Source organism: Aulonocara sp. 'chitande type north' Nkhata Bay, linkage group LG19 (assembly GCF_057382095.1).
Source record: "Aulonocara sp. 'chitande type north' Nkhata Bay isolate Kocher_YH1m ecotype deep benthic linkage group LG19, A_spYH_male_GT1.1, whole genome shotgun sequence".
Classification (NCBI taxonomy): domain Eukaryota; kingdom Metazoa; phylum Chordata; class Actinopteri; order Cichliformes; family Cichlidae; genus Aulonocara; species Aulonocara sp. 'chitande type north' Nkhata Bay.
The window spans coordinates 2,598,382-2,623,453 of record NC_141362.1 but is presented as its reverse complement, the minus strand read 5'-3'; the positions used below and the strand labels follow the sequence as shown (position 1 = coordinate 2,623,453).

The 25,072-nt window shown below is 43.2% G+C and overlaps 1 protein-coding gene across 1 annotated transcript; it reads right to left on the bottom strand.

The window, feature by feature from the left end:
• Positions 1-2,239: 2,239 nt before the first annotated feature.
• On the bottom strand, positions 2,240-24,599 carry setd3 (SET domain containing 3, actin histidine methyltransferase). Its single transcript, XM_086274741.1, has 13 exons — positions 24,472-24,599; positions 21,285-21,408; positions 20,597-20,689; positions 20,309-20,457; positions 18,690-18,762; positions 17,468-17,724; positions 11,664-11,722; positions 10,078-10,192; positions 6,777-6,851; positions 5,354-5,520; positions 3,204-3,289; positions 2,924-3,084; positions 2,240-2,813 (listed from the first exon to the last, which is right to left on the bottom strand). Exons 2-13 carry the CDS (start codon positions 21,385-21,387, stop codon positions 2,349-2,351), a joined length of 1,803 nt encoding a protein of 600 aa, XP_086130867.1. The 5' UTR covers positions 21,388-21,408; positions 24,472-24,599; the 3' UTR covers positions 2,240-2,348.
• Between the last annotated feature and the right edge of the window lie 473 nt (positions 24,600-25,072).

Sequence of the window (25,072 nt, the reverse complement as noted above, 5' to 3'; positions counted from 1 at the left end):
TCAACTTCTGGACACTTGCAGCTGCTCCAAAGGTTAGTATTCAACAAGTTAGGAGCATGGTCAGTTTGACTGATAGAATCAGGCTGGCAGGTCACCTACTAATTGGAAGGTTGGTGGTTCGATCCCTGGCTGCTCCAGTCTGCATGCCAAATATCCTTGGGCGAAATCCCAACCCTAAGCTGCTCTATGATGCATCCATTGGAGCGTGAGGCAAGTTGTGTCCATTTACCAATTGCTTCACCTCGACTGATATCAGTCACTGAACCCTCTCCAGTGTTTCTGCTGATGGAGCAGTTTTTTTTAATCCAAAAGGTTTATTTCAGTTTCTGTTAAATTCTAGATTTTGATCTGTTTGGCACTGATTAGCAGACATTTGTGTCTTGCACCTGTACAATTAGTGAGCGCAGGAGACTAAACAAACTAAAAACGATAACTCAGCACCCCACCCTACAAATGTAAAGCTAAAGAACTCCAAAGGCAGAGTTCCCCAACCAGTGGGCAACATCATGACGGCTACACCCGTCCTTTAAATCCAGACTTCTGTTGAGCTGACATGATTAGTGACTCAAAAAAAAAAGCTGGAAATGCCCAATCAACACATTTCAAAGGGGTCTGGTGCTCATTTTTTCGCAGGCTCACAACATACCAACTGTAGTGCATGTACACAGTGGTATGTATGGAGAGGCTGTGGTCAGCAGGTTACATATATCCATCATGGGCGTGAGTGTCACGGTTATCTTTGAGCTGGTTTTGTTCAGGGCTGGAATGATCATATAAAGAACATCTTTAATGATTTTGAGGTTTGAATTTATTTAGGCTTTAATGGCACAAAGCCTCCCAGGATGACGGCGGCACACATCATCTGCTCCCTTAACTGTGTTTGCTTGCTAAATATAAACTTGGGTGGGATCCCCGAGCATATGAATGTATATTTTGCAGGGTTACTTTAGCTTTCAGAAAGAATGGTGCTTTTGCTTTTTGAAATTTGCCACTAACCAGCTCATCGGTCTGTTTCTCCAGTGTCAGGCTGATCCTCTCTTTAGCTCTGCTGACTGTAACAGCAGAACCTGAGGCTGATCTGGATCAGGGAGGAGCCAATATTGTTCCAAAACTCTTTGCAGTAGCATGTATTTCTTTAACAAAGTGGGCGTGTCCTGTTGGTGTCTCCATCACAGGTATAACTTCAATCCAATTCTGTGGTAAACACTGACAAGCTATGTTTAGTCTGCAACTATAATAGCGCTGTTAACTCTAACAGCATTTTATCTGTTTCCACTTCCAAAGAAATGACTGAGAAAAACTGTATGTGCTTTCATTTTTAATAGGAACCAAGAAATGTACCGAGGAAGACATGTTGAAAATAAGATACAACTGCCAGAGCTTGATGCAAAGAAGTTGCTAGGTAACGTCCAACATCTTTGTGCAGCGTTTATCCAGAACGGATTCATCCAAACAGGTTCTGAGGCCTCGGTCTGCATCCCTGTAAGATCTACAGAGCTGCCACATTCAGTCAGCTTGAAATCACCAGTGGGGTAAGCCCCGACGTCCACAGTGTTACACTGCAGGCCTGTCAGACTTTCAGTCGTGACCAGCGCAGACACAGTTACTGAGGCCACTCCTTCAATCAATGGCGACCTAGAGAACGACACACTCTTCTTCGTTTCCACCTGTCACATGTCAGTGATTGGACGAGCACATTTTTAAGGCGGGTGAAGAAAAAGCTTCCAAAGGCGTTCCCTGCGTCTCACCGAGTCGCTGCTGCTGTACGCCTTCATCATGTAGTTCTCACTGCAGCCACAACTACTCCTAATCAGTGCAGCTTACACTACAGGTTACTTAGTTACTCCTTAAAATGCTAAATAATATTCCAATGCAAAACTTCCAGATCAGCGTGTCATTTTGAACACCTGACTCAGCTACAGAGCATTCTGCCATTAACCAGACAGAGTGGTGCACACACACACCAACACATTCACATCACAGGCAGAGTTTGGCTTTGTAGAGATGTTCAGCTAAAACCTTTTCCTCCTTTTTCTAGAACCTGTTCAATTTTAAACGGTGCCAAATCAACAGTCGCCTCGAGGTGCTGTTGTCCCTTTGGTTTCTTCCCACATGCACTTTCAGTTTACACCTGTGTTTCAAAGGGAACTAAAACTCCAGTGTAATAAAAATATCTTCTGCATAGAAGCCTGGAAGGCAACCAAGCACTAACAAAAGCCACACTAGATGAACACACACAGAAGTTCCATGACTTTTAATTCAATTTCTTTTTTCAGCTATTTTTCTGAGTCCTTGGAGAGACACAAAAATAAATAAACAGCATGGAGTGTGGCAGTTACTGGAATTATTTAAACAGTGTTCTCTTTGGGTTCGTCTTCAGTTCGACTGGCACTTGGGTTAGCTTCCTCCCTTTGGCTCGAACCTCCCATCGAGGCCAAAGCAGCGTTAACATCTGTGCTGACGTTATCGTCCTGATCTCGTTCTCCATTAGCCTCTGCATTAGTCCCGTACACCACCTTCATCCCATTCAGGAGAGGGCTGTCCTCATCCACCTGGATCTCCTGGCCTTCCTCCACCTTACGCAGGATAACTGGAAGTTTTGCATCCGCTTCAGTATTCTCCAGCAAAGCGATATCGCTTTCCTCATAACAAGGCAGCGACGCCCCCTCCTCCAGATTTTTCTGGAAATACAGACGTTTGGCTCGGCCACAAGCCAGCGCCTTCTCTAGGATCTGCTTCTCAGCCAGGCGGAGTTGGATAGCCATGCGGGAATGAAGAGACAGATCAGGCTTCTCCAGCATGGAGCGGTCCTCCTGAAAAACAGGAGAGATAAAAACACGTCTGCTATTCAGAAGGCTACACAGGAAATATTTTTGCCTTTGAAATACGGAGAAGCTTTAGCCTAAACCTCCGCCACACTGACCTCTGACGTGGTCTTGTATGTCTTGAGTAGAAGAGCAGCCCGAGTCTCGAGGAATGTCCACAACTTGATCTCGTTCTCCCAGCTCACAGGGAACTCGCTGTTGCCCAGGGTGAAGATCTTATTGATGGCACGCTCTCCGAGCAGGTAGTACTTCAGTTCATCTGAAATTACGCACATGTTAGTATATGCAGGGCCACAGAAGACAAGTAGTAAGAGGCAGGCTCCAAAGGTCAAAGGATGTCTGGGTTCATCTCACTTTGGGAATGTGTCGGCGCCTTACCCTCCGTCATGCAGAAGACTCTTAGGAAGGCGAGGAGCTGGGCTGAAATTGGGGGTTCATTGCAGTGAAGGGCAAAAACATAGGAGCTGAAAGACAGCAGAATAAAGAGTTATTAAACCATAGCAACACCACAGCTCTGCACACAAGTTCTTAAAGCAACAGTTGTACCATTTGCTTCCCAGAATACGGGACAGCTTCCACAGTACAAAATACCTTTTCATGCAGTGGCAGGTGATGAAAAAACAAGAATCCTGATTCTTATTTTCCACAATTTAACCGGAAAATTAATTAAGAGTGTTTTTAATTCAATGTTAAAAACCTCAACTACAAGAAGAGAGCACATGACCTGGATGGTGTAGTGAGAGAGGTACTGAGCTATACAACCTGTAACTTCACTGCAATGAGTAACTAGTAAAGATAACTATATCGATCTCATCCAAATCAATGTCATTAACAAGACAGTGAATGAAGCAGCATCGTGTTGGGCTGAAAAACATAAAACCAACACAGAAGTGCCAAAAGCTGTTCACCCAACAACACCGTGGGACGACAGAGCTACCCCTGAGCCTTCCAGCAGGTTCACCGCTGCTTTTAACATCCCTCTCACTCACAAGACATTCAGGAAACTTAGACACACTTATGGTATCAATTTGAAAACCATAAGTCGTGCGTTTCATGTTCACATATGATCAGAATTAACCTTGGCTAACCATTTCCTGATGCTTTGTATTTGACACTTCAGACAAATATCCATCTGAACATCTGAAGCTGTCCTAATAATAGTGCAAACCACAGAGCCAGCCTGTATAATGTGAGAAATATGTTCTGCATGCCTGTCCACGAACGCCTTGTTGAAAGTGAGTGCTCTGCAGACACAGCTGGTGAGGCAGCTTACGTAAAAATGACCAGCAGTGGCTCGTTCAGGCTCCGGAGTGCACAGCTAAAGACTAGAATCTCATCCCCAGCACTGATGCAGCCTGTAATTCATCCACTGTCTGTTAGCTCCCCTCCCTTTGAGAGAAATGTAAACCAAAGGTTTCCACCAACAGGTGGGCTGGGCTACCTGTTGTTGAGCACCTGAGGGGACCACATCAGGGATAAACTGAGTATTTACAGCACTCTGAACCTGAACTCTTGGTGGCTTCACACTGACCTCACTCTTTGAATCTGCAGCCATGTTTAACACAGACCACCGTTAGTTTGACAGAAAGGGAAAAGTAGAACAGGCTCCTTTAAAAACTAATGGATGTCCACATGTGAGCCTTCACAAAATCCCTGCAAGCCTGACATCTGCCTGCAGTTCACCTCGTACTCGCAGATCTGATTTTTCCATTGGCCTCTGAACAATAATGTTAATAACTGCAATTTCCAGTATTCCTGTGGATTGTGAAAGTCAGCAGGAGGCCAGAAAACACGGCTATATTAGACCTTAAGTGACAATATTTCCCTGCCTCAGCAAAGTGATCGATGTGGCGATCAGAGCAGCACAGGGTCAGCATTATTACAACCAACAAATGCATTACAGCTGCCTCCCTACTCTTCCTATTAAATTATTCCTTTGTCCAACGTTGCAGAAGCAGGAGTGCAGCCAGCTAAGGAAGCCTCAGTCTGCGCCCTGCAGCGTGTTTAAAGGTTGTTATTGCCACTTAAAATACCTGCTCAGACTGATCTTCATGTTGTAGGAAAAGAGTGATGACAGCAGCGACTCCACATGTCACCGAGGTCCGACACAAAGTCTGTGACTCGTCCCTTTGAAAACCATCTACGAGCATATCACCCCAGCAACAACGTGGATTGTTTCACTTAATTTCCACTTTTGAGATTTAGGCTGCCATCAATAAGAGATTAAAGGCGTCTGATTAAAAATGCTGCACTGAGAATGCTGCATAAAATTAAGAAGCTAATGATAAACTGATTAAGCTTCTTGGTGATGAAAGTGTTGGGGTGGATAGTAAATTGAAACTTGGTGGGGGGGGGGGCTGCAACATTTACATTATGTGCTTTAATTATAGCAAAGAGGAGCCTAATTGGTGGAAATATCTACTGCTGGAAGACAGAAGTGCATCTACATGAGTTTATAGTGAGCCCGGAGCTCTTCTTGACCCATATTAAAGCGTGCAGAGATCTGCTGATCGAGCGGTTGAACCTACGCTGGGATGCCGGCTCTCGCCAGAACTTCAGCCTTCATGGCGTAAAGGCGTTCACTTTTACTAACACCAAGCTTGATCTTCACCCGGTCGTGGGCGTTGTCTTGGAAGAAGAAGCCATTGTGGATCACAAACTCGGCATTGGATCTCGTGCCATAAAAGATGTAGATCTGTGGAAAGAGCATGTGGTCAGATTCTACAAAGTCCTGCCCGTAGTGAGCAGGATCTATACATGCTAGCAGTATGAATGCAGTATATCCAACTTGGCATATATCTTAAGGAGTTCAACAGTTAGAAATATGTTTGCTTTAGTCAGCTTATTTCTAAGCTACTTGTTTGCTTGTAATTCTTAAAATTTAAGTCAGTTTCACTTGTATTGCCCCAAATCACAACAGCAGCCGCGTCAAGATGCTTCATATGAATGCTACAATGAAAAAACAAACACTGATGCACCTGTGTTATGTCAAAATCCTCCGTGTATTCAGAAAACTGCCATTTTGAGTTCAAGGCCACCGAGATTCAAACTCGCCCGAGACTTTTGGTAGACGGCATGAATGTCAGATGACTATGTCACCTCGTTTTTGCATTCACACTATTGGGTGTCCACGCTGCCTGCCCGCCTCTTTGCTCGCCCCTCAGCCATAAAAATGGCAAAAACCATCCATCTTCTTATCCTCACCAGGGTCGCCGGGGCTGGAGCCCATTCCAGCTACCACAGGGCGAAAGGCCGAGCACACGGGTGTGTCGCAGGGCTAACACACAGACAGGCATTGGCTGAAGACTAAGACTGAAGCATGGCACTTGATCCGATCTTAAATATGATCAATCTCTGTTATTGAGTGACAGCTCAGTTATTCGGGCTGGTGGTAATTAAGCCATCACTTGACCTGTCTTAGCTAATTACAGGTTCATTTCCAACTTTCCTTTTAAGGATTCATGAAAGAGTAGCTGTAAAACTGCTAACTGCTCATGTGCAGAGCAGAGCGCGTGCTCCTATGGGCTCATCCATTTGTTGGAGTGTTCTCTGGTCATTAACTTACATTAGAACGAAGCAAGTGTTGTTGTCATTTGGTGCTGAACTGAATTTAATAACATAAAATATACTGTTAACATACTATTTTCAGAATACTGAAACAATGTGCACACAGGATTGTGGCTGCATCACTGACAATCATCATCAGACGCCTTCTTGGCGACAACTCTCAGTCACATGTTGTTAGCGTTCATTTCCAGACTTCAGGTGCTGTCACTACACAACAACAACTAAAATATTATACAAATTTCTGCTGATGGAAGATAAAATGGCAGCACAGCGATATAAAAAAGGCACATAGAGTTTGTACTGAGTCTAACTGAACTTCTATATCTGAGGCTTTCTTGTGTACATAGACATGAGACACAAAGACCAAAGTGATGATCTCGTCACCTGTTCGTTCTCCTTATAGTCCTGCAGTGCCACACATTCACAGCGATCGTCCTCTAGGTTGTATCCGGTGGTGATCTGCAAGTTTAAAAGTAATGTCATCAACGCAGCCCTCACCAAATGGATTTGCAGCAGGACGTATCCAGTCAGAGCTTTTGCTGTGGCTCCAAATGTCAGCAAGCTGCAACATATTTGACTTAATAATCTCAGTTTAGAGAGAAAGTCTGACATGTGAGGGCCCACAGTCCACACTCTTCCCAAGCAGTAATGTTACACTGCCACCACACACTGTAATGCTAATCTATAGGTCATAGACAAATGCAGGAAAGGGGACTAAAACTGAAGTTTGCCAATTTGCATTTAAAGGTAAATATAAAGAAAAACCTTCAGTTTGATGTAAAAAAACTTCAGTAAAATATGATAACATCATGCTATTGGGTTGCTTCCCATGAGCTAGATGGATGTAACCAGAGGTCCTTCAAGGAAAAGCTCACTTAGAAATAAAAATTAAGAGACAATACCCCAATAAACTGCCATCCAAGACTGAATATGCAGTGAAATGAGAAAGTATTTTCCACAACAGTCGGGTGTGGGAGGAGTTCAGTGGAACTACGGAACAAGACTTCAGCTGGCCTCAAAGTGATTCTTCAGACAAGTCGAGAGGGGGAGGCGGTATTTTACACACTGTTTACAGTAGCAGTGGGACGCTCCACTGATGATATAGTCGGGCCGTGGAAGGAACACTTTGAGGATCTCCTCGAAGTCTGAGGAGTGGACTTGCCTGTCACAGAGCTGAAATCACTAACGTACTGAGCCACCCCGGGGGCCCTGCCACTGTGCAACTGTTTGAGATTCACCCCTGAAGCCTTTGGATGTTGCAGGCCTACCCTGGCTGGCACTGCTCTGCAACACTACATGTGTTTGTCCTTTAGGACTGGCAGACGGGGGTGGTGGTTACCCTACTTAAGAAGGGTGTGTGCTCCAACTGTAGGGGGGAAAAAGAAAAGAAAAACGCTTTCACACTTCTCAGCCAACCAGGGCAAGTCTATGCCAGAGTGCGTACTTATTCAGGTCCTGTACGAACAAAGCTTCATATTGTCGGCAGTAAGTCAGACTCATTTGCGGAGGGTGGTGGACGTTCTGTTCATAGTTTTTAATGGACAGAATATATAGGCGGGGCCAGGTGGTGCATCGTCTTTACTTTGGCGGTCTACTTGCGGACCTGGACGACTTGCTGTAATTGATGGAACCATGAATTCTGCTCAATACCAGATGATGCTGAAGGAGAACGGCTGGCCATCGGTTTGTGCCCTGCTGATGTCCAGTCAGACAAAGACTGAACAAATTTAAGGTTTTGGAGTGGTGGAGTAAAAGGCTTGTTTCAAATCACATTGAGATGCTTTGGCATGATCCGAAAAAGGTTATTCATCCTCAAAACCCTTCCACAGTTTGTCTGAATTTGAACGATTCTGCAAAGAAAAGTGGGTCAAAATTACTTCCCAGCGATGCGAGAGACCCGTTGCTCGTTTTCGCAAATACTTGTTTACAGTTTTTGCAGCCAAGGGCGGCACCAGCAATTACTATGTTTAAGGTGCAATTACTTTTTCATATAAAGCCAGGTAGGTCTAGATAACATTTCCTTCAATAAAATTATTTAAATCTCCAGTTTTCACTGTAAACTATTTATTTGGGTTGTCTTTTGCAATATTACTCATCAAACAAATATTGGAAATATTTGTTTGATGACCTTAAATGTAAAAAAAAAAGAAAAAAAGAAAAAAAAAGAAATGCTTAAAACACTGCATCTCTAGTTTTTCATTTCAGCAGAATGTTTTCCAACTTGCTGAAAATGAAACCACATACTGCTTATAATTTTTATCACATGAGGGAAGAGCACAGAGTGTTTCGTGTCAGAATATTTACCCTGTGCTAAACAATCAGGTTACAACACAAGTGTGTTGATGTATCCTCAATCATCCAGGTAAGAAATCCCAGAAAGTTGATTCTGTTTATCTGGATGTGTTTTCAGTAACTCTTCAGTCTCAGCTGACTGCAGCTGTCCCCAACCTTATCCACGGTACATTTGCATGATGACAAAAATAGCACCACTGACTGAGGTCAACTTCATAATCATTAATATGCAGATTATTCAATTTGATTCCATGTATATAAAATCAAATTGCCGAGAGATGCTACATATTTTAAGGTAAAGACCCTTCAATCCGGTCATTCAGTCTGACGTCACTAGCCGTGTCTGGGTCTAAACTCCGCTGCAGGTCCATATATCAAACGATCACTATGGCATTACTGAGAGTTGAAAAACTGTCTAAAGTCTTTCATCTTTAATAAAATGATCAGCGTTCTGCTCTACCAGGTGTAACAATTGAGTTTAACATCCAGGCATCCATGAAAACGGAATTTATGACATTTAACGGAGTTAGAAGTTAGCAGGGAGTTAGCTCGCTAGCTTCTATCTAAATACAATATAGCATGTCCTGACTGCGGGGTTTTGGAAACAAATTAAAACGTACAGCTCTGTTATCACTTCCAACATAAATGAAGACAGAAAACTAAACAGCAGTGACGTTTGTAGGGTTACTGAAGTTGGGCTAGCTGCTATATAATGATGTGCTACGTGACCGCTAGCGACACAGCTATGTTAGCATAATATAAACAAGCTAACTTTTTTTCCACTCGATAAAAGTTAACGTGAGTGTTCTCGGTGGTCAGGAACAAATGTAATCGCATGGCAGGATGCTGTAAAAGGACCAAACTTCAGCCAGGAGAACAACTGAGATAATCCATCCACAATACGAGGTTAGTCGTTCATATACTGCTGCATGGGCTGGGCTGTAGTTACATCCTAAGGTTTTAAAAACTGAGCTTAAATAAATGATTAGTGGTAATAAAAGCCGAGGGAGGTCAACAGTGATCACTGACTGTTTTAGGAGCTTTTTGAGATTAAATAGAAGAAAATACAAAACATTAAACATGTTAACAACACAAAAGCCATATTAAACGCAGACTACTTTAGACCCGGAAGTAGGATTCGTCACGTCATCACTTAACAACCAGATAAAACTTAAATGCAGAGTGGTACTCGTAGCCACTGATCAATGGCTATGAGCACCATTCACACAGAATTGGGGAATAGCTGCACCTAAAGCATCGTACGATGGTGACAGACACTCTGCAATTCAGAGATGGCATCTCCCTTTTCACATGAATGGTAACATCCAATGGACAGAATCAATTTCCTGGAAAGTATACGTGTGTGTGTGTGTGTGTGTGCGCGCGCGCTCACCAGTCCATTTGTGTGGTTGCACATGTCCCAGAGAGGAATGAGGGCCAGGGTGACCCGGCTGCCATCCTCAGTAGGGATTTGATTCTGACGGGTCATCACAGAGGATACGGCCCACCTGTTAATCAAACAAACATGTTTCTCGTTCTAATACGGAGATCAGTCAGACTGTCAGTTACACAGTACTCCACTAGAACAATTCAAGAGATTTACATACAACACGCCTCATCCCCCATTTATACAAACACGGTTTTCTACACCTAATCTAACATTCACATACATCCACACTCCAATTCAGGGTCTTTCCCAAGGAAACTTGAGCATGCAGGAATAACCTGGGATCTAACCACCAACCTTCCAATTAGTAACTGGCCTGATCTACATCCTTAGTGACAGACGTCCTATTTGCCACAAAGTACTTTGATCATTGGCAGAAGAGAATCTTAAAACAAGTTATATGACATTAAATTAAGCCCAGGATGGATTTGATTTTGATCTTTAGTTTATTTATATGAAGCCAAGTCTCAACAACAGTCACCTCAAGGCACTTTGTATTGTAAGGTAAAGACCCTACAACAATACAGAAAACCAAAGACTATGGTTAGAGTGGGAAGGAAAAACTCCCTTTTAACAGGAAGAAACCTTTGACAGAAGAAGAAGAAGAAGGAACACCCAATGCATCATGGGAATCCCCGGCAGCCTACGTCTATTGCAGCATAACTAAGGGAGGATTCAGGGTCACCTGGTCCAGCCCTAACTATATGCTTTAGCAAAAAGGAAAGTTTGAAGCCTAATCTTGAAAGTAGAGATAGTGTCTGTCTCCCGAATCCAAACTGGAAGCTGGTTCCACAGAAGAGGGGCCTGAAAACTGAAGGCTCTGCCTTTTAAATATCCTAGGCTCCAGACGTAAGTCAGCATTCAGTGCTCTACTGGGCTGATATGGTACTATGAGCTCTTTATGACGGGGGCCTGACTATTCAAGAACCTGTATGTGAGGAGCAGGACTTTAAATTTGGATTTAACAGGGAGCCAATGAACACAGAAGCCAACAACAAGCTCTCTCTTTCTCCCTGTCAGTACTCTCACTGCAGCATTTTGAATCAACCTCATAATAATTCATTACAATTGTCCAGAAGTAGTGTTTAGGGTTACAAGTGGTTAGGACTGTGGCTTCACAGCAAGGAGATCACTGGTTCAAAATACAGTTGGCTGGGTCCTCTCTGTGTGACGTTTCCATCCCTTTGCATACATAGGTGCTCTCTGGGTGCTCTGCCTCCCTCCCATGGCCCAAAGAAATGCATACGAGGTTAATGATTGTAATAATAAATTTAATGTGAGCTAGGTCAAGCAATTCAAATGGTCAGTAAGATTATAAAAGCACTATATACAGCCCATTACTATAAACATGTCCACCTTGACTGTGAGTGTAGTTATGTTACAACCCTGCCTGTGGATCTCATAGTGATTCTCTACCACCAAAATGAAGGTTAGTACATAAAAGTCACAACAGAGCTGTAATAAAGCTTGCTATTCACAGGCTAGAGTCTGGAGAAGGTAAACAAACATGTAAACCGCTGCTACGCACTGACCTGTAGTCATCAAATGTGAAGCAGTCCTTCAAGGGCAGCTTGCTGGCAGTGGGATGAGTCTGGGGAAGGTGGACACGATGGGAATAAGAACAAAATAATCACAAAACTGTGTGTGTGTGTGTGTGTGTGTGTGTGGTTTCGCCTGAGAGGCCTGTCAAACAATACATGGCTACAACAGGGGTGTGTGTCAGTGTCTCTTAGTGGACACTTGACCCCACACATATATCTCTGTCGGCCTAATTTGGTGTGGCCAGCAGCCGTCGTAAGTCTGTCTCATCAATTTGGGTAATTTGAATCAGTGCCTGTCTAAGTGTCTGTGTCCATGGATGCCACAGATTCCTCCACCAAAGCCACAGGCACCACCTGCACCACCTGCACAGCTGCAAACCGTTCAATTCAGTGGAGTTCGTGACGAAAATGAAGGAATACGAACGAAAGGCCAAAGAGTAAGAACAACTCGAAGACCAAACAGCTGCTCAGTGAGGGGTGGCTCTGCCGGTGTAACAGCTCTGATGTTTTACCAACAGTGTGGCTTACAGTCCAAAGAAACACAGCTTGAGGTTACAAAGTAACACATTCTCATCATTACCAGTTTACAGTGCTGCTGAAGAACGGACCAAGCACACGACTCAGCACCCTGCGGTCTGTTGTCCAACGTGATCAATAAAATATCCATTTGAATACTGAAAACACTACGTCGACACTTTCGGGGCATTTTTAACACCATTTTTTATTTATTATTTTAAAACAGGAAAGTGTGGTGGGACGGTGAGACAGTGAGGGGAGACAGCAAAGGTCTCTGGGTCAAACTGAACCCAGGCCACGGCACTGAGGCCTTGTGACATACAGTCACCTGCTCCACCAGGAAGCTAAGTGACACCAACATACAGTATACTTTTTTGTAATATTAAACAACAGATAACATCAAACTAAAAGTGAGGCTGGCTCCAAAAACAGAGCCAGTTGCTACAGACTCACATGTTAAAAAGGTCCAAAGTAGCATTAAAAAGCATGTTCACGTCCTCTTTGATGATGACCTTTTCATAACGAGTTGGTGCATTTGGATCTTGTTAAAGTGGACATGAAACACTACAGGCATTAAGGCCATTGTAAAGCATGGAGCATGGCTTTAAAACTGTCATAGACTTCATGCTGTCTGAAGTCAAATAAAGGAAGTTTTTACAGGATGTGTACTGCAGTACAGACGGTACCACACCACAGTTCTCTGACCAGTAACAGAACCGATGACTTGGTGGAAAATTAGGACCTGAAGATCCGTCTAACAGGGATCACTTTGGAACGTCCCGGCCTGCAGCAATGACTTACAAGAAGAACAAACCCCAAAACACAGTATACTGTCCACTCTATTAAGCAGTCAGTAGTTTTGCTGTCGTTGGCTACCTGCACTGATACAGAAGAATCCACCGGTTAGCCTTAACGTTGTTTCTTGAAAATATTTTTACTTATTAAAACAGTTTAAATCCTGGACAATAATGAAGCTGCTGTGTATCTTTGTTCGTTTTCATTCCTGGTCACATAAATATTTGTTCCATTTCCGTTTTGAACCACATTCCCATTTTCCACGATGATCAACATTCACGTGAACTCAACATCAACCTTCATGAGTCCATCACTGCAGACAACATTACATCGTTTCACTCTTTTTCTGACAGCTACCCTCAATACTAGGCCCAGTTCTTTAAACCTCAGCCTAACTATAGTTTAATCCAAGGCCAGTTTTAATAATTAGGGCCTTAAATTTCTTTGGAAACAAAGTCCCTGCGATGTAGCGGTGCAAACAGATTAGCGTCTCTGCAGCATAACTAAAAGAGCAACAGCTCTGGTTCCTTTAGGCTTGACGATTGAGCCAGGATGGCTCATGGAGGTGCGTCCTCTCATCTGATCCATCCTAGCACACCATGCACCACACACACACTCCCTCCTCCTCCTCAGATGACCGGGCTGGAAAATTAGCTTGTCACATCGGATTTGAACTGACCTAAATGTACCTTCCTCAATCCCAAACCCCCATCCCCCACAACACATACACCGCCCACATTCACCCCCACCGTCCCTCTGCCCCGCGTGTTGGATATATGCATGCGCATATGTACTAATGTCAGAGACGCTCTGCTAACATATCACCAAATACAGCATTGGGCCTTGTCGAGGGTATCCCTGAGCAGGCCTAGGACATGGGAAACATGGGAAATATCAGATACTGGTGTCACCCTCTTAGTAGATACACCTACACAGGCGATCGTGGCTCAAGAGTTGGAAGGTTGCCGGTTCGAGTCCCGGCTTGGACAGTCTCGGTCGTTGTGTCCTTGGGCAAGACACTTCACCCGTTGCCTACTGGTGGTGGTCAGAGGGCCCGGTGGCGCCAGTGTCCGGCAGCCTCGCCTCTGTCAGTGCGCCCCAGGGCGGCTGTGGCTACAATGTAGCTGCCATTTACATCTGGTATCAATTTCAAAATCCTATGTTGTTCTGCAGTTATTGCATTCATGAGATTTTCAGAAAACTTGACCTCTGACCTTGACCTCGAGGTCACTGAGATTCAAACTCGTCTGACATTTTCAGTAGATACACCTGTAGTATCAATTTAAAGCTTCTATGCCACTTTGTTGTCGAGTTATCACGAACCCAGGTGAGCACTGCAGGGTAATGACAACACTCCACGGCTGATATGAAAAGCAGTTTTCATTAGAGATGCGCTGGAATGATCCTAAAACTTGGAAAGTGTGTGTTTACTATTATACATACAGACACATATCCAAGCATGTATACACGCAGGCACACTAATGTAGAGTGTGCATGTGTGTGAGGACCAACAGCAAAGATGGTGATAGACATAAATTTCCCATTTAAAAAGATGATTTTGTTTGCAATCTTAATTTAACTCAACACTTACTTACAACTGTGATTCTACATATGTAGTACTTCCTTGCTGTGACCACTAAAAATAAAGGTGGTGATGCTTCAACACAACCACCAACAGCTGGGCAGCACTTCATAATGGCGGCTAAAGACTTGTTTGTAGAGGGACACTGGCTGTTTCAGGTGAACTCTACAGACAAACTGTGATACTAACAGCATTTATGAGCTCTACGCTCAGACTGATGTATATGCAAATGGATAACACTGGTCAATTCATCAAGCTGGCTGATTTATGAGGAGCGGCTGGGAAGAACTTTCTTTAACTTGACAAGTACGGCTCTGTGAATTCATCTGTAGGGATGAATCAGTGTCACTGCATGCAGGGTAAAACGGTGTGACCACACACACCATTTTACCCTGAGGCAGGCGTGCGTGCACAACCTCTCCTCCTGATAAAGTCAAGTTCAGAGTAGCTCCAGCATTTCCCCCCTTTTCTTTTTTAATACAGACCCTGCAGTTGTACACTGTTGCTCTGACCTTACAGTGCACAGAAAACCATACCATACATTTTCTTTCATTTAGCACCAAATCAACACAACTAAAAACCCTAAAACATAAGAGGAAGAACCCCAACAATTAGACCAGCCCCTGTGACCGAGCACCTGGTGACAGGAAAGCCTCCCTTTGCACAGGAAGAAACCAGGATCAGAGAGGGGCAGCCATCTGCCTGTGACTGTTGGGTATGAGGAGAGGAGAACGAGGGGGGACATCCTGCCCCTTTCATGATTTCTCAGTTTGTTGCATGTTTGTCACACGTTTTAGTCAAATAAAGAAACAATTAAGTAAATATGAAATGCTGTTTTCAAATGATGATTTCATTTATTAAATGGAAAAAGGCTGTCCAAGCCTACCTGGTCCCGTGTAAAGGACCTGCTGATCTTTTCCTGGCAAGTAAAAAGATCAGCAGGTCCTTACCAGAGTCTACAGTTAGGTAGATACAACCTCAGATCAACCACACATGACATTGGACCTCATAGTTTCATGCCATTATTTAACAGAAACCAAAGTAAAACACAGAAGCAGTGTGTGACAAACCAAGTTCACCCTAAACTCAACAACTTAAACGATAACCTTTAGTTCCTCTGAAGTTTCTTAATGACTTGAATCAGTCCCTCTCGTCAGTGTGGAGGAGTTTTCATCTCTCCATCACTGTGCTCAACAATAAAGATATACAGTCATTCTAACAGGGACACGCCATTATATGTGCATCTGAAACAAATGATTCAGCCACATATAGCTCTCATTCATACCTGCTGTCGTTATGCAAAATGAACTGCATTTCCTGTATGTCATCCAATTTAACACACACCTCAAAGAAACGTTTGAAAAAGCGGTCTTTTGTTGCCTTAAGAAGAAGAGGCCGACTTCAGAGAGAACCGTGGAAAGTCCTGATCAAAGCTGAGCTGGCATTTCACCATGATTGAGATTAATAATGGAACATTAGCATATTTTCAGATTAGCATCCCACTATCTGTTGTCTGAGGCTGTTAAGCAACATTTCATCATATAATCACTCTCTACATCTCACTCAATTTGTTGGCACATTAAACTGGACAGAAAAAGCCAGTGTGTGATCTTCACACGTTCACAAACCGAATCTTTCTCCTTACTGTAAAAAAAGATTGTGCTGGTTTTGATTTATAAAATAAAAAAATCCTCCTCCACCCATCACAGTCTGATTAGAAGCTCATAAGCCAATTGAATTCCAAAGAAGGGAAAATATCAGATCATAATCCGTAGTTCGTCTGTGACGACAGGAGCCCATCTGTGGTTCGGCCCCATCTGGAACTCCTTTGCTAATTTTAGATGTTTGGGTTTGTTCTCCATGTCAATCCTGACACAATGCCTCCCTCTCCTGGTCGCGGTGGGGACAGCAACATGACAAGCCTGCTACACTCAACTGGCACTTTGCTGGGACACCTTGGTCCAACTGGGCCCCCTCCCCAAACTGAGCAGGTGAACGTTTCTTTTTGGCTCTTGCTAGAGGAGACGCCGCCCATCCCACTTTGGGTGGAGCGGCTCTCATTCCCAGCCAAATTCATTCAACCCTCTGAGAACATTTTGAGTTGAGAGGAAGCAGAGCTGCAGTCCTACGATTTGCAGCTCAAGCTTCTGTAAAGTTTGTGTTATTACAGTAGATGTCTCTTTGAAAGTGCTGTGCTCAAGTTCAAGGATGCAAATCTTTGACTCCATGTGTCATCACAATACGAGCAGCTACCCAAACTCTGCTCCCACAGAGTAACTCATAATAAGGTTCCATCCTCCCTGTGACCCTGGATCCTGTGGCTCCTCTGAAAACATGCAGCCCATCTCACTATCTTCATTTAACCTGAGAAATCATTTGTTAAGTAAGCTCTCAGCAACATCGTACTGGCTGAACAACCTTCCTCCCATCACTGCAGCCAGGCCGGCAAAGAGTCGAAGCGCTACTGAGCCAAGCATCACCTTAACCTTAATCAGTAATTACTTCATTTTCACAATAACATTTTAACCATTAGACAAAACGAAAATAGTCATAATCATAGACACATTACGTACAGCTACTTGTAACACTACTGGCATCTAGTCTCACTCCAGCTGATTGAGAATTCCTTCTCCGTCTCCATTGGACCACACTCCTATATGATTGGTCAAAGTTGTCCTACTATTAATTCATCTTCAGTCTTTGTCTACTGATGGGCCTTCAAACTGGCAGTAATAAAGCCACCAGTTGACCCAGTAATCAACCTCCAACCTTCCTTTAAAAAATAGCAAACTGTACCATTTACCAGACGTCAGGCTTCAATATCAGGTTAAGATTCAATTATGTTCAGAGTGCCCACTGATACTTGCTGACAACCTGTGTCTTGTTTGGTGTATCTGCCCACCTGTACCAGTTTGTAGAAGTAAGCATACTGGCGTGCAGTGTTTTTATACTGGCTGAGGACATCCTGCACCGCCTGTGTGCCCAGTAGGAGCTGCACGTCCTCTTGCTGGTAGTACAGAGGTATGTCATATTCTTGAGGAAGACTGCGGATGTATGGTAGCCAGAAGGAAGCAGGGTTGGCTCGCTCGCATAGCAGGTGGAGGGCCAGCGTCACATTCCCCATGGCCTGCAGGATCCGATCCTGGCTATACAAAGGACCTGCCATAAAGAGGTCACAGGGTCATATGACCAGCAATCATATTTTTATGCATTTATTTATTCAGTTTTTTAAATTCCAACATTTTTAAAGGCTTATAATAATATAAGTAAACTACCGTGAGATTAACACGTTACACTGTGATTTTTTTCTCTTCCGTAACAACGATTTAAACATTGCTGCATCTTGACGGAAACTGTGGCTGAACTGGTGGCAACAACTCCAGTGAGCAGCACCCAGCAATGTGCTTTGGTGGGTTTGATGCCAGTGAATACAAGGAGCAAAAACTTCTTGTTCATGGTGCTTTAAGGTGTATTCAAACAATGAGCCAGTTTCAGAGTGCTTCAGTTCCACAGCCGTTTACCAGTAAGGACCAAAACAAAGAGAGAGAGGGGGAATGTGACGTCTCACTCTGCTGACAGCAGCGATGGCTGCAGTGACTCCACAGCACGGGACGAGCCTGTCACACGGACATGTGCCACGTGTCTGGAGGGGCACAGCGTATAACCTGTGTTTTAAATGCACCGCGAGCTTTGATGGCCTTTAGTTAAAAAAGGATACACCCTTCATATCACAGTGTTATTACAATGATTTCTACATATGTGCACTGATGTTAGAATAAGTCAAATAAAACATCAAAAAGATCTATGAACGTGGCAAAAATGAAACCTGACTAATAAAAACCTTTGTGTTGTTCTGTCGTCTGATTACAGATTGTAGAAAAGTATTTACTGCAGCAAATCAAACATGCATCGTGTCTGCGACATGTCTCCTCTCCACTGCTGGGCCTGTCCAACAACGTCTTTGTTTTCTCCTGTTGTACTGACCCAGCACGAGTCCTGCAGCAGCCCCACAGGCTGACTGCAGATTACTTTTCAGAGGAAGAGATCTGGCGTGCTGCGATGCCCTCTTAATGTGTACAACTGTATGGAATGAGCTACGAGTTGTAAATAACTTCATTTCTTACCCAGTATAGAGTTCTGTGCCGATTCCACTGTCATCAGCATCTTCCTGGGAATCCACAGGAATAGTTCCTCTGCCTGTAAACCACACAGTAAATAGTAGTGAGCACAACAGATCACATGGTCAGCCTCTTCCAAGAGGTCAGAGTATTTATCAACTTCTGATTTTAAAATGGATTTGACACTGATGTACTGAAAGCCTGTGGGGTGCAGACATGTCGGCCTAACCTGCTACTTTCAGGGATATCTGTGTCTGCTGCACAGTTATCCAAGTAGCACCATCTCCCTGGCACTGACTGCTCCGATTTGGCAATACAAGTTTGCTAAACAAACCAAGTGTGGCATAAAGATGTGAAGCCATGATGCCATAAACACCTTTTGCATAAAAATGATGGATGCATAACCAACACTTGCCCCAGATAAAGGAAACAGTAAAGGCATGCTAAAACAAATACAGTCATTACCAGCAAACTGTCATAACCAACTCTACTGCTGTTACTTGCTCAGGTTCCTTCTCCACACTCTGGACAGCCAACACGCTCCCATTGCTCTGCACAGCCACGAACCAGCAGCCAGCTCTCCACTCATTTGTCAACCCCCTGTGATGTGGTTCAATATCAGCCATGTAATAACTACAGTCTCCTATATGTTCATCCATCAATCTCCATGTGCTAACTTTAGCCATCCTGACCCCTGTCACATGACACATGTGATATGAAAGCTGCTGTGAGTAAATATGACATGTTACTGGGTAACCAGTATAGGGATGGGAAATGATATGAATTGAGCGATGCTGATTCGAGTGGGTATAGCTCTAAAGGTAGAGTGATGAGTACTAATCAGAACTGTTTGATGGTGTCATGGTTCGATCTCTGGCTGCTCATGCGCATCGTCTCATAATTAACACTTAATATAAACCTACAGCCTCACACACCAACACAAAGCTCTATGCCAATGAGGACATAAACCATCTTTCTCTCAGTATTTAGGTATGAACACAAAGACGAAAACCAGCACAAACAGTAAATCGATTCTACTTTAGAAACATGAGGCTGCAGCCTGACTGCTCATCAGTTTGTCACCTGTTGAAGTTAACGGTCTGAGCCCTGGGCTGGAGTCGGCACTCACTCGCCTAACATCGCTCTGGCTTCTTCACCAGCTTAGCGTTAGCATGCCGTCTGTGCAGGGCTTTCAAAGAGCTCAAGTTGCACTTTACCACTGCGCTCTGTCCTTTGTGCAAGTCGAACAGATAACCAGGATTGATGGGCGGAATAACAATTCCAAGGAACTGAACTACTGGGAACCAGTTCTCTAGAAGAACTGGTTCCTTTAGAGAACCCTTGTTCTCTAAAGTTTTTGCAAAACCTACAGGTTTGCAACAGTTATTATTTTCTGTTATAATATTTTACATTGTAATTGCACACAACCCAAAATTATATGATACATTTGAGCAAAAGTGTTCAAAAAAGACACTGAAGTTTTACTTTTGAGTTCTGGGACTCAAAATGAGCTCTTTGGCAGTTCTAGGATAAAAAGCTATTCCTCTATCAAATATCCCATGTTTGCTCATGTGATGGTGAAGCAGGAGGTAACTTCAAAATTCTAAAAAAATCAAAGTAGAAACCTTGATGTCTCTGGTGGCCCTCAGGCCATAGCCTTCCTTCCCAAAGTTGGCCACAGTGAAGCACTCGCAGGAGGCCCCGTTTTCCTTAGCCCAAGACATCAGGTCAGGGAAGTGCTCCTCCCTGCTGCCCTCAAACACAATGGACATGCCTGAACACACACACACACACACACACACACACACACACACACACACACACACACACACACACAAAACAAACATTTAGTCCAATGGGATGGGTATGTAAGTCTCAATCATGTGTTAACATAATACTATACATGTACTTACCCTTTTGCTTTTTGCGGATTCTTTCCACCAAGCCTCTTATCTGGAGGTACTCCTCCCACTCTTTACCAGCAGAGGCTGCTGCACTGCTGCATTCTGGGAAAACACATTGGCAACACTTCAACGATACAGCCACCTTATCCAAGAAACCAGAAGGAGCAATAAATACTCAAGCACAGAGCAGAAATCAGCACGTGAAGGCTGCTGAACATCTGCAGAAAGTCACTGGTCTAATGCCTGCTGTTGATGCAGGATCAGGGCTACTTTCTGCATCTACCATTATGCATTGAGCTATCAGGACTTAGAGCAGCTGATCAAAACACACAACTAAGCTAGTATTAGCTAAACAGCTTGTCTGTATGCTAATGTATTTACTTTTGACGGCACCTCAAAAGTCCCAACATTGCAGTGTAGAATGATCCGATGATGCTTACGACTGTATCTCCATTTTTACTTTATCCTTTCCCACCAGGGCAAAATGAGCCTGTTAAAATTTAACACTTAATGCATAACATCAACTAGGGTCAGTCTCACTGACCTCTTCTCTACTTTTACTGGTGTGTAAATCAAAAATATTATAATTTACCTTATTATAGCCTGATTTATTGGTATATTTGTTGTACTCACAAAATAATGGAGCAGTGTACGTGCACACAATGGTTTTATTTGAGCACTTTGAATGGAAACGTACTCTGCAACAGTTCAGCAATCAGGCTCATCATCTCCTTGGGGGAAACCACAGCCATGGCTCCTGAGCCTGACTTCTGAGTCTTCACCCGACTCTTCTTTCCCATGATGCTGGATGGACAACCAGGCTGAGACACAGAGAGAGCACACCATTAACCACTGTTACTCTGCTCCACAGTATCGAGACATCAACACATTACAAATCAGTTTTTTAAGCTAAGCTTGAACCTCAGTGAACCATTACTTTTCACAATACAAATGGATTCCAATAGAAGAGAGCTTTTATCAGTCTGATACCTTCACAGTCCAAAGACCTTCATGACCAGAAGGAGCCATCCTGCAACGGCCAATGCAACATACACGGGACAGCTTGGAGCTACGTGCTGCCAACAACCAACAACCGCGATATGCAAGTGATGGTGGTTATCAACTTGGTAGGTTAGTCTAGGTTTTTCAAATCTAAAGTCAGGTGACAAATGACAAGCAAAAGCCTAAACCTGCAGGGCGAGGACTCTATAGTGCTGTGGGGGGATTTAGCTTCCACGGTTCAGGTCTACTTTTCCCACTGAGTCACTGCTAATCAGTCCAGAATTGTTCTAAGTACTCAGTTTCATTCTGTGATGGGACATTTCTTTTCTCCGTCCTTAGGGCACTGAGTGGTGTGGCAGGGATTAAAAGGATGTCAGTCCCACATTATGCAGTCAACAGATGCTAAACCAAGAGAAATATTTCAGACCAGTGTGTTAGAGTGGGTTTTCCACCACCATCATTCAGGGGATGTCTTTCATCCAGACTGTTTTTTTTATTTTTAAATACTCTTTATTTAAATAGTCTGTATGTGTCCCAAAATGGCTCTATCTCGCTGTTATTATGTCATGTTGCTTTTTGTTTAAACCCTGGGGGCTGAGTGGGCTTAATGTGATGCTTTTTATTCACACGCTGCTCCTAGATACCTTTCTATTGCAGCTCTATTTGTAGTCGCAGTGCAATACTCACACTCACAATGGGTTCACAACAGAGCACTACAGAGCTGTGCATTAAATGAAGCATTGAAGCAAAAAAATTAATCAGTAAAATATTGTCTCGATCAGTGTATTTATCCACCAATAGAGCACCAGTTAGAGTCGGAGAACAGGAATTTATCAGAAAGACGAGTTGACAAAAAAAGCAGTGAACGCGAGTACAACAAATCTGTTACCAAAGCTGCTGATAAAGGGCGTGCTGCTGTCACCATGAAGAAATGGGATTATAAAAACCTCAAGTGCATTTCAACCAGCGACGTTCCTGCTGACTAGTCTGGCACTAAGAAACACTCAGATATCAAGTTAACTTTGAGATTTGCTTCATGTGAAAAACTCTAAACAGAGGCACCATCAGTCACATTCTTCAAGAATGAATCACGCTGGACCAACATTTCTGACAACCACTCAATCATAATTAAAACGATAAATCATCCACGCGTTTCCTTCCACTCATCTGAAGTCAGGTCGCGCAGACAGCAGCCTAAGCAGGGAAGCCCAGACCTCCCTGTCACCGGCCACATCTGAAATGAAATTATCTAAATTTGTAAAATGAATCAAATCTCTAAACTTGATCTTAAATTCTTATTTGTTAAATTTTACTTATAAGTGGGAAAATTAACTCTGACTGCTTCGCCATTACTTCCATTGTTGCAGCATGGAGCAGTCAAAATCTTCCCAGTGGTATTGAAAACGTTTGTATTGTAACGATAGTATTGTGACAACGCTAATGATTCTATTTATTCTACATTTTGACTCTAATGAGGATAAAAAATATTTATAAATTAAACTTGTTGTGATAAATATGAAGCTATAAATAAAGTTGTCAAGAAACGAGGTCTTTCATAGCCATCTTTAATATACAGTCTATACTCTTAAACAATAGAGAATGCATTATGTATGGCCTCTCAGCCAAATTGTACTTTTCCAACTGTAAGTCATATAATCAATAATCATCACGTCAGACAGTGAAAGTCTCTGTCCAGCAGATAACTTTATGTGCACTTTATAGACATCTGTACTTAAACGCTGCTGGTGTAATAGAAATACTGAAGTCTTTGAAAGAAAACCAGTGATGTGACAAAAAGTGATTGACAGTATTTGCATGTTTTAATGAATAATATCAAACCATTTGAAGATAGACAGAACATTGTAGCTTCTACCTCTTGACAGCAATCTGTTTTGGCAAAGCAACTTTTATATATCCATTATTTATGAATTTAAAAATCTCACTGAAATTAAAAATGCCATTTTCAACACAGAAATTGTAACAAATATACCATAAAGATATTTTAAGTGCCAAAACAGTACTGGATTGACTGTAATGTAGAACACTTAAAGATACAGAGGATTTCTTTATTTTTAATATAACCGACATCTGAAGTCCTGTTGCCTGCAGAATATGTATCAGAACCAAAGACTTTAGACATAAACACAAAGAAGCACCGGAAATCACTTTTTGGCACAACACCGGAACTAAACAGACCTGTAAAAACGGTTAGTGAACGCAGTTGTTTCAAATGAATTATCTGTCGCTAAATCAAAACTGCGCTTCCTCGCTGAGGACACTTTCTGAGGGAGCTGCAGGAAACACCCACGAATTATTTGGTTTTCAGCTGTGAAAAAAGGTGAAGCTTCTGTAAGCTAACGGCTGTGACAGCGGTTGAGGCTCGCCGTGAATAGTATGCCGTACAGCGACATATCACACACTTTCCCTGCTAGAAATAGAAAATAAGTTTAGGGGCTTCGTTTAAAACGAGACACAAGTAGAGTACTAGCTAAGCGTTAACCCTCCCACCAAATAACAGGCTCACACGACTAGCTGGGTCTCGGGTTGTTTCGCCTGTGTCACCAGGCCAGCAGCTAGCTTATGGCCATAAATTAAGCACGCCAAGACGAACAGAGAGGTAACTGGAGCGGGGCAGCAAAATAGCTCATTCATTCCCCACTAGCTGCTCTCTCTGAAGGCTAGCGAGCAAGTTGTGAGCTGCTTAGCTGGCAACTAATGAAGAGTCATGTTGGAGTTATAGCGTGGGCTAACTTGCAGTGCTGGCTAATTTTAGCCTTGGCTGTTATAAACACAACGACTTCCGCGCCACACACGCGCGTTTATAGAAAAGATCCACTGAATCAAACCAAACTACATTCGCACTTTGTCTCAGGCACTCATACCTTCTGAAGTGACAGCAGCTGTTCCCTCTGACCCTGCACTGAAACCAACCCTGACTTTGTGGCGCATGCGTTTGAGCAGTCGCGAAGTACGCCTCACGCCCGGTCCACGCCCACAATCACAATGCGTGTTTCTGCCGTTCTAATTGGTTGATGGAGACCATGATCCAGGAAGTTGAACGCTTTATAAAGTAAATTTAAGAAGAACCTCTCCTGTCTCGCACTGCAATTGGACGCCTACTTTTAGAAAGATTAAATCGACCATAAATGGTAATGTTGAAACTCTAATGATTGGCTGAAAGTTGTGCCTGTCTAATTGTGCCAACGTTTTGATATTAGAGTGGATTTGTTAGGGGTAAATGATGAAGTCCATCTACAGTGAGGCATCATGGAGCAGATTACATACATTACATACAGCAACGTCACACTAAAACCATGCAATCAAATCAATGAAAATAAGCTAAGGCTAAAGCTAAGGATGTGAATGGCCCTGGTTCAATCATGCAACATTTCCACCCTTGTCATTTACTATTTGCTGTTTTGATCCTGGCTGCTTTAGTCTCCGTGCCAAATCCTTGGGCGATGCACTCAACCTTGAGTTGAT

Excerpts from the sequence above, each read along its gene's own strand:
- setd3 (XM_086274741.1), bottom strand. The coding sequence starts at position 21,387 with ATGGGAAAGAAGAGTCGGGTGAAGACTCAGAAGTCAGGCTCAGGAGCC. Across the intron at positions 11,723-17,467 it reads ACTTCTACAAACTGGTACAG|ACTCATCCCACTGCCAGCAA; the intron begins GTGGGCAGATAC and ends CACCTTCCCCAG. Across the intron at positions 3,085-3,203 it reads AGTCTTCTGCATGACGGAGG|ATGAACTGAAGTACTACCTG; the intron begins GTAAGGCGCCGA and ends GCGTAATTTCAG.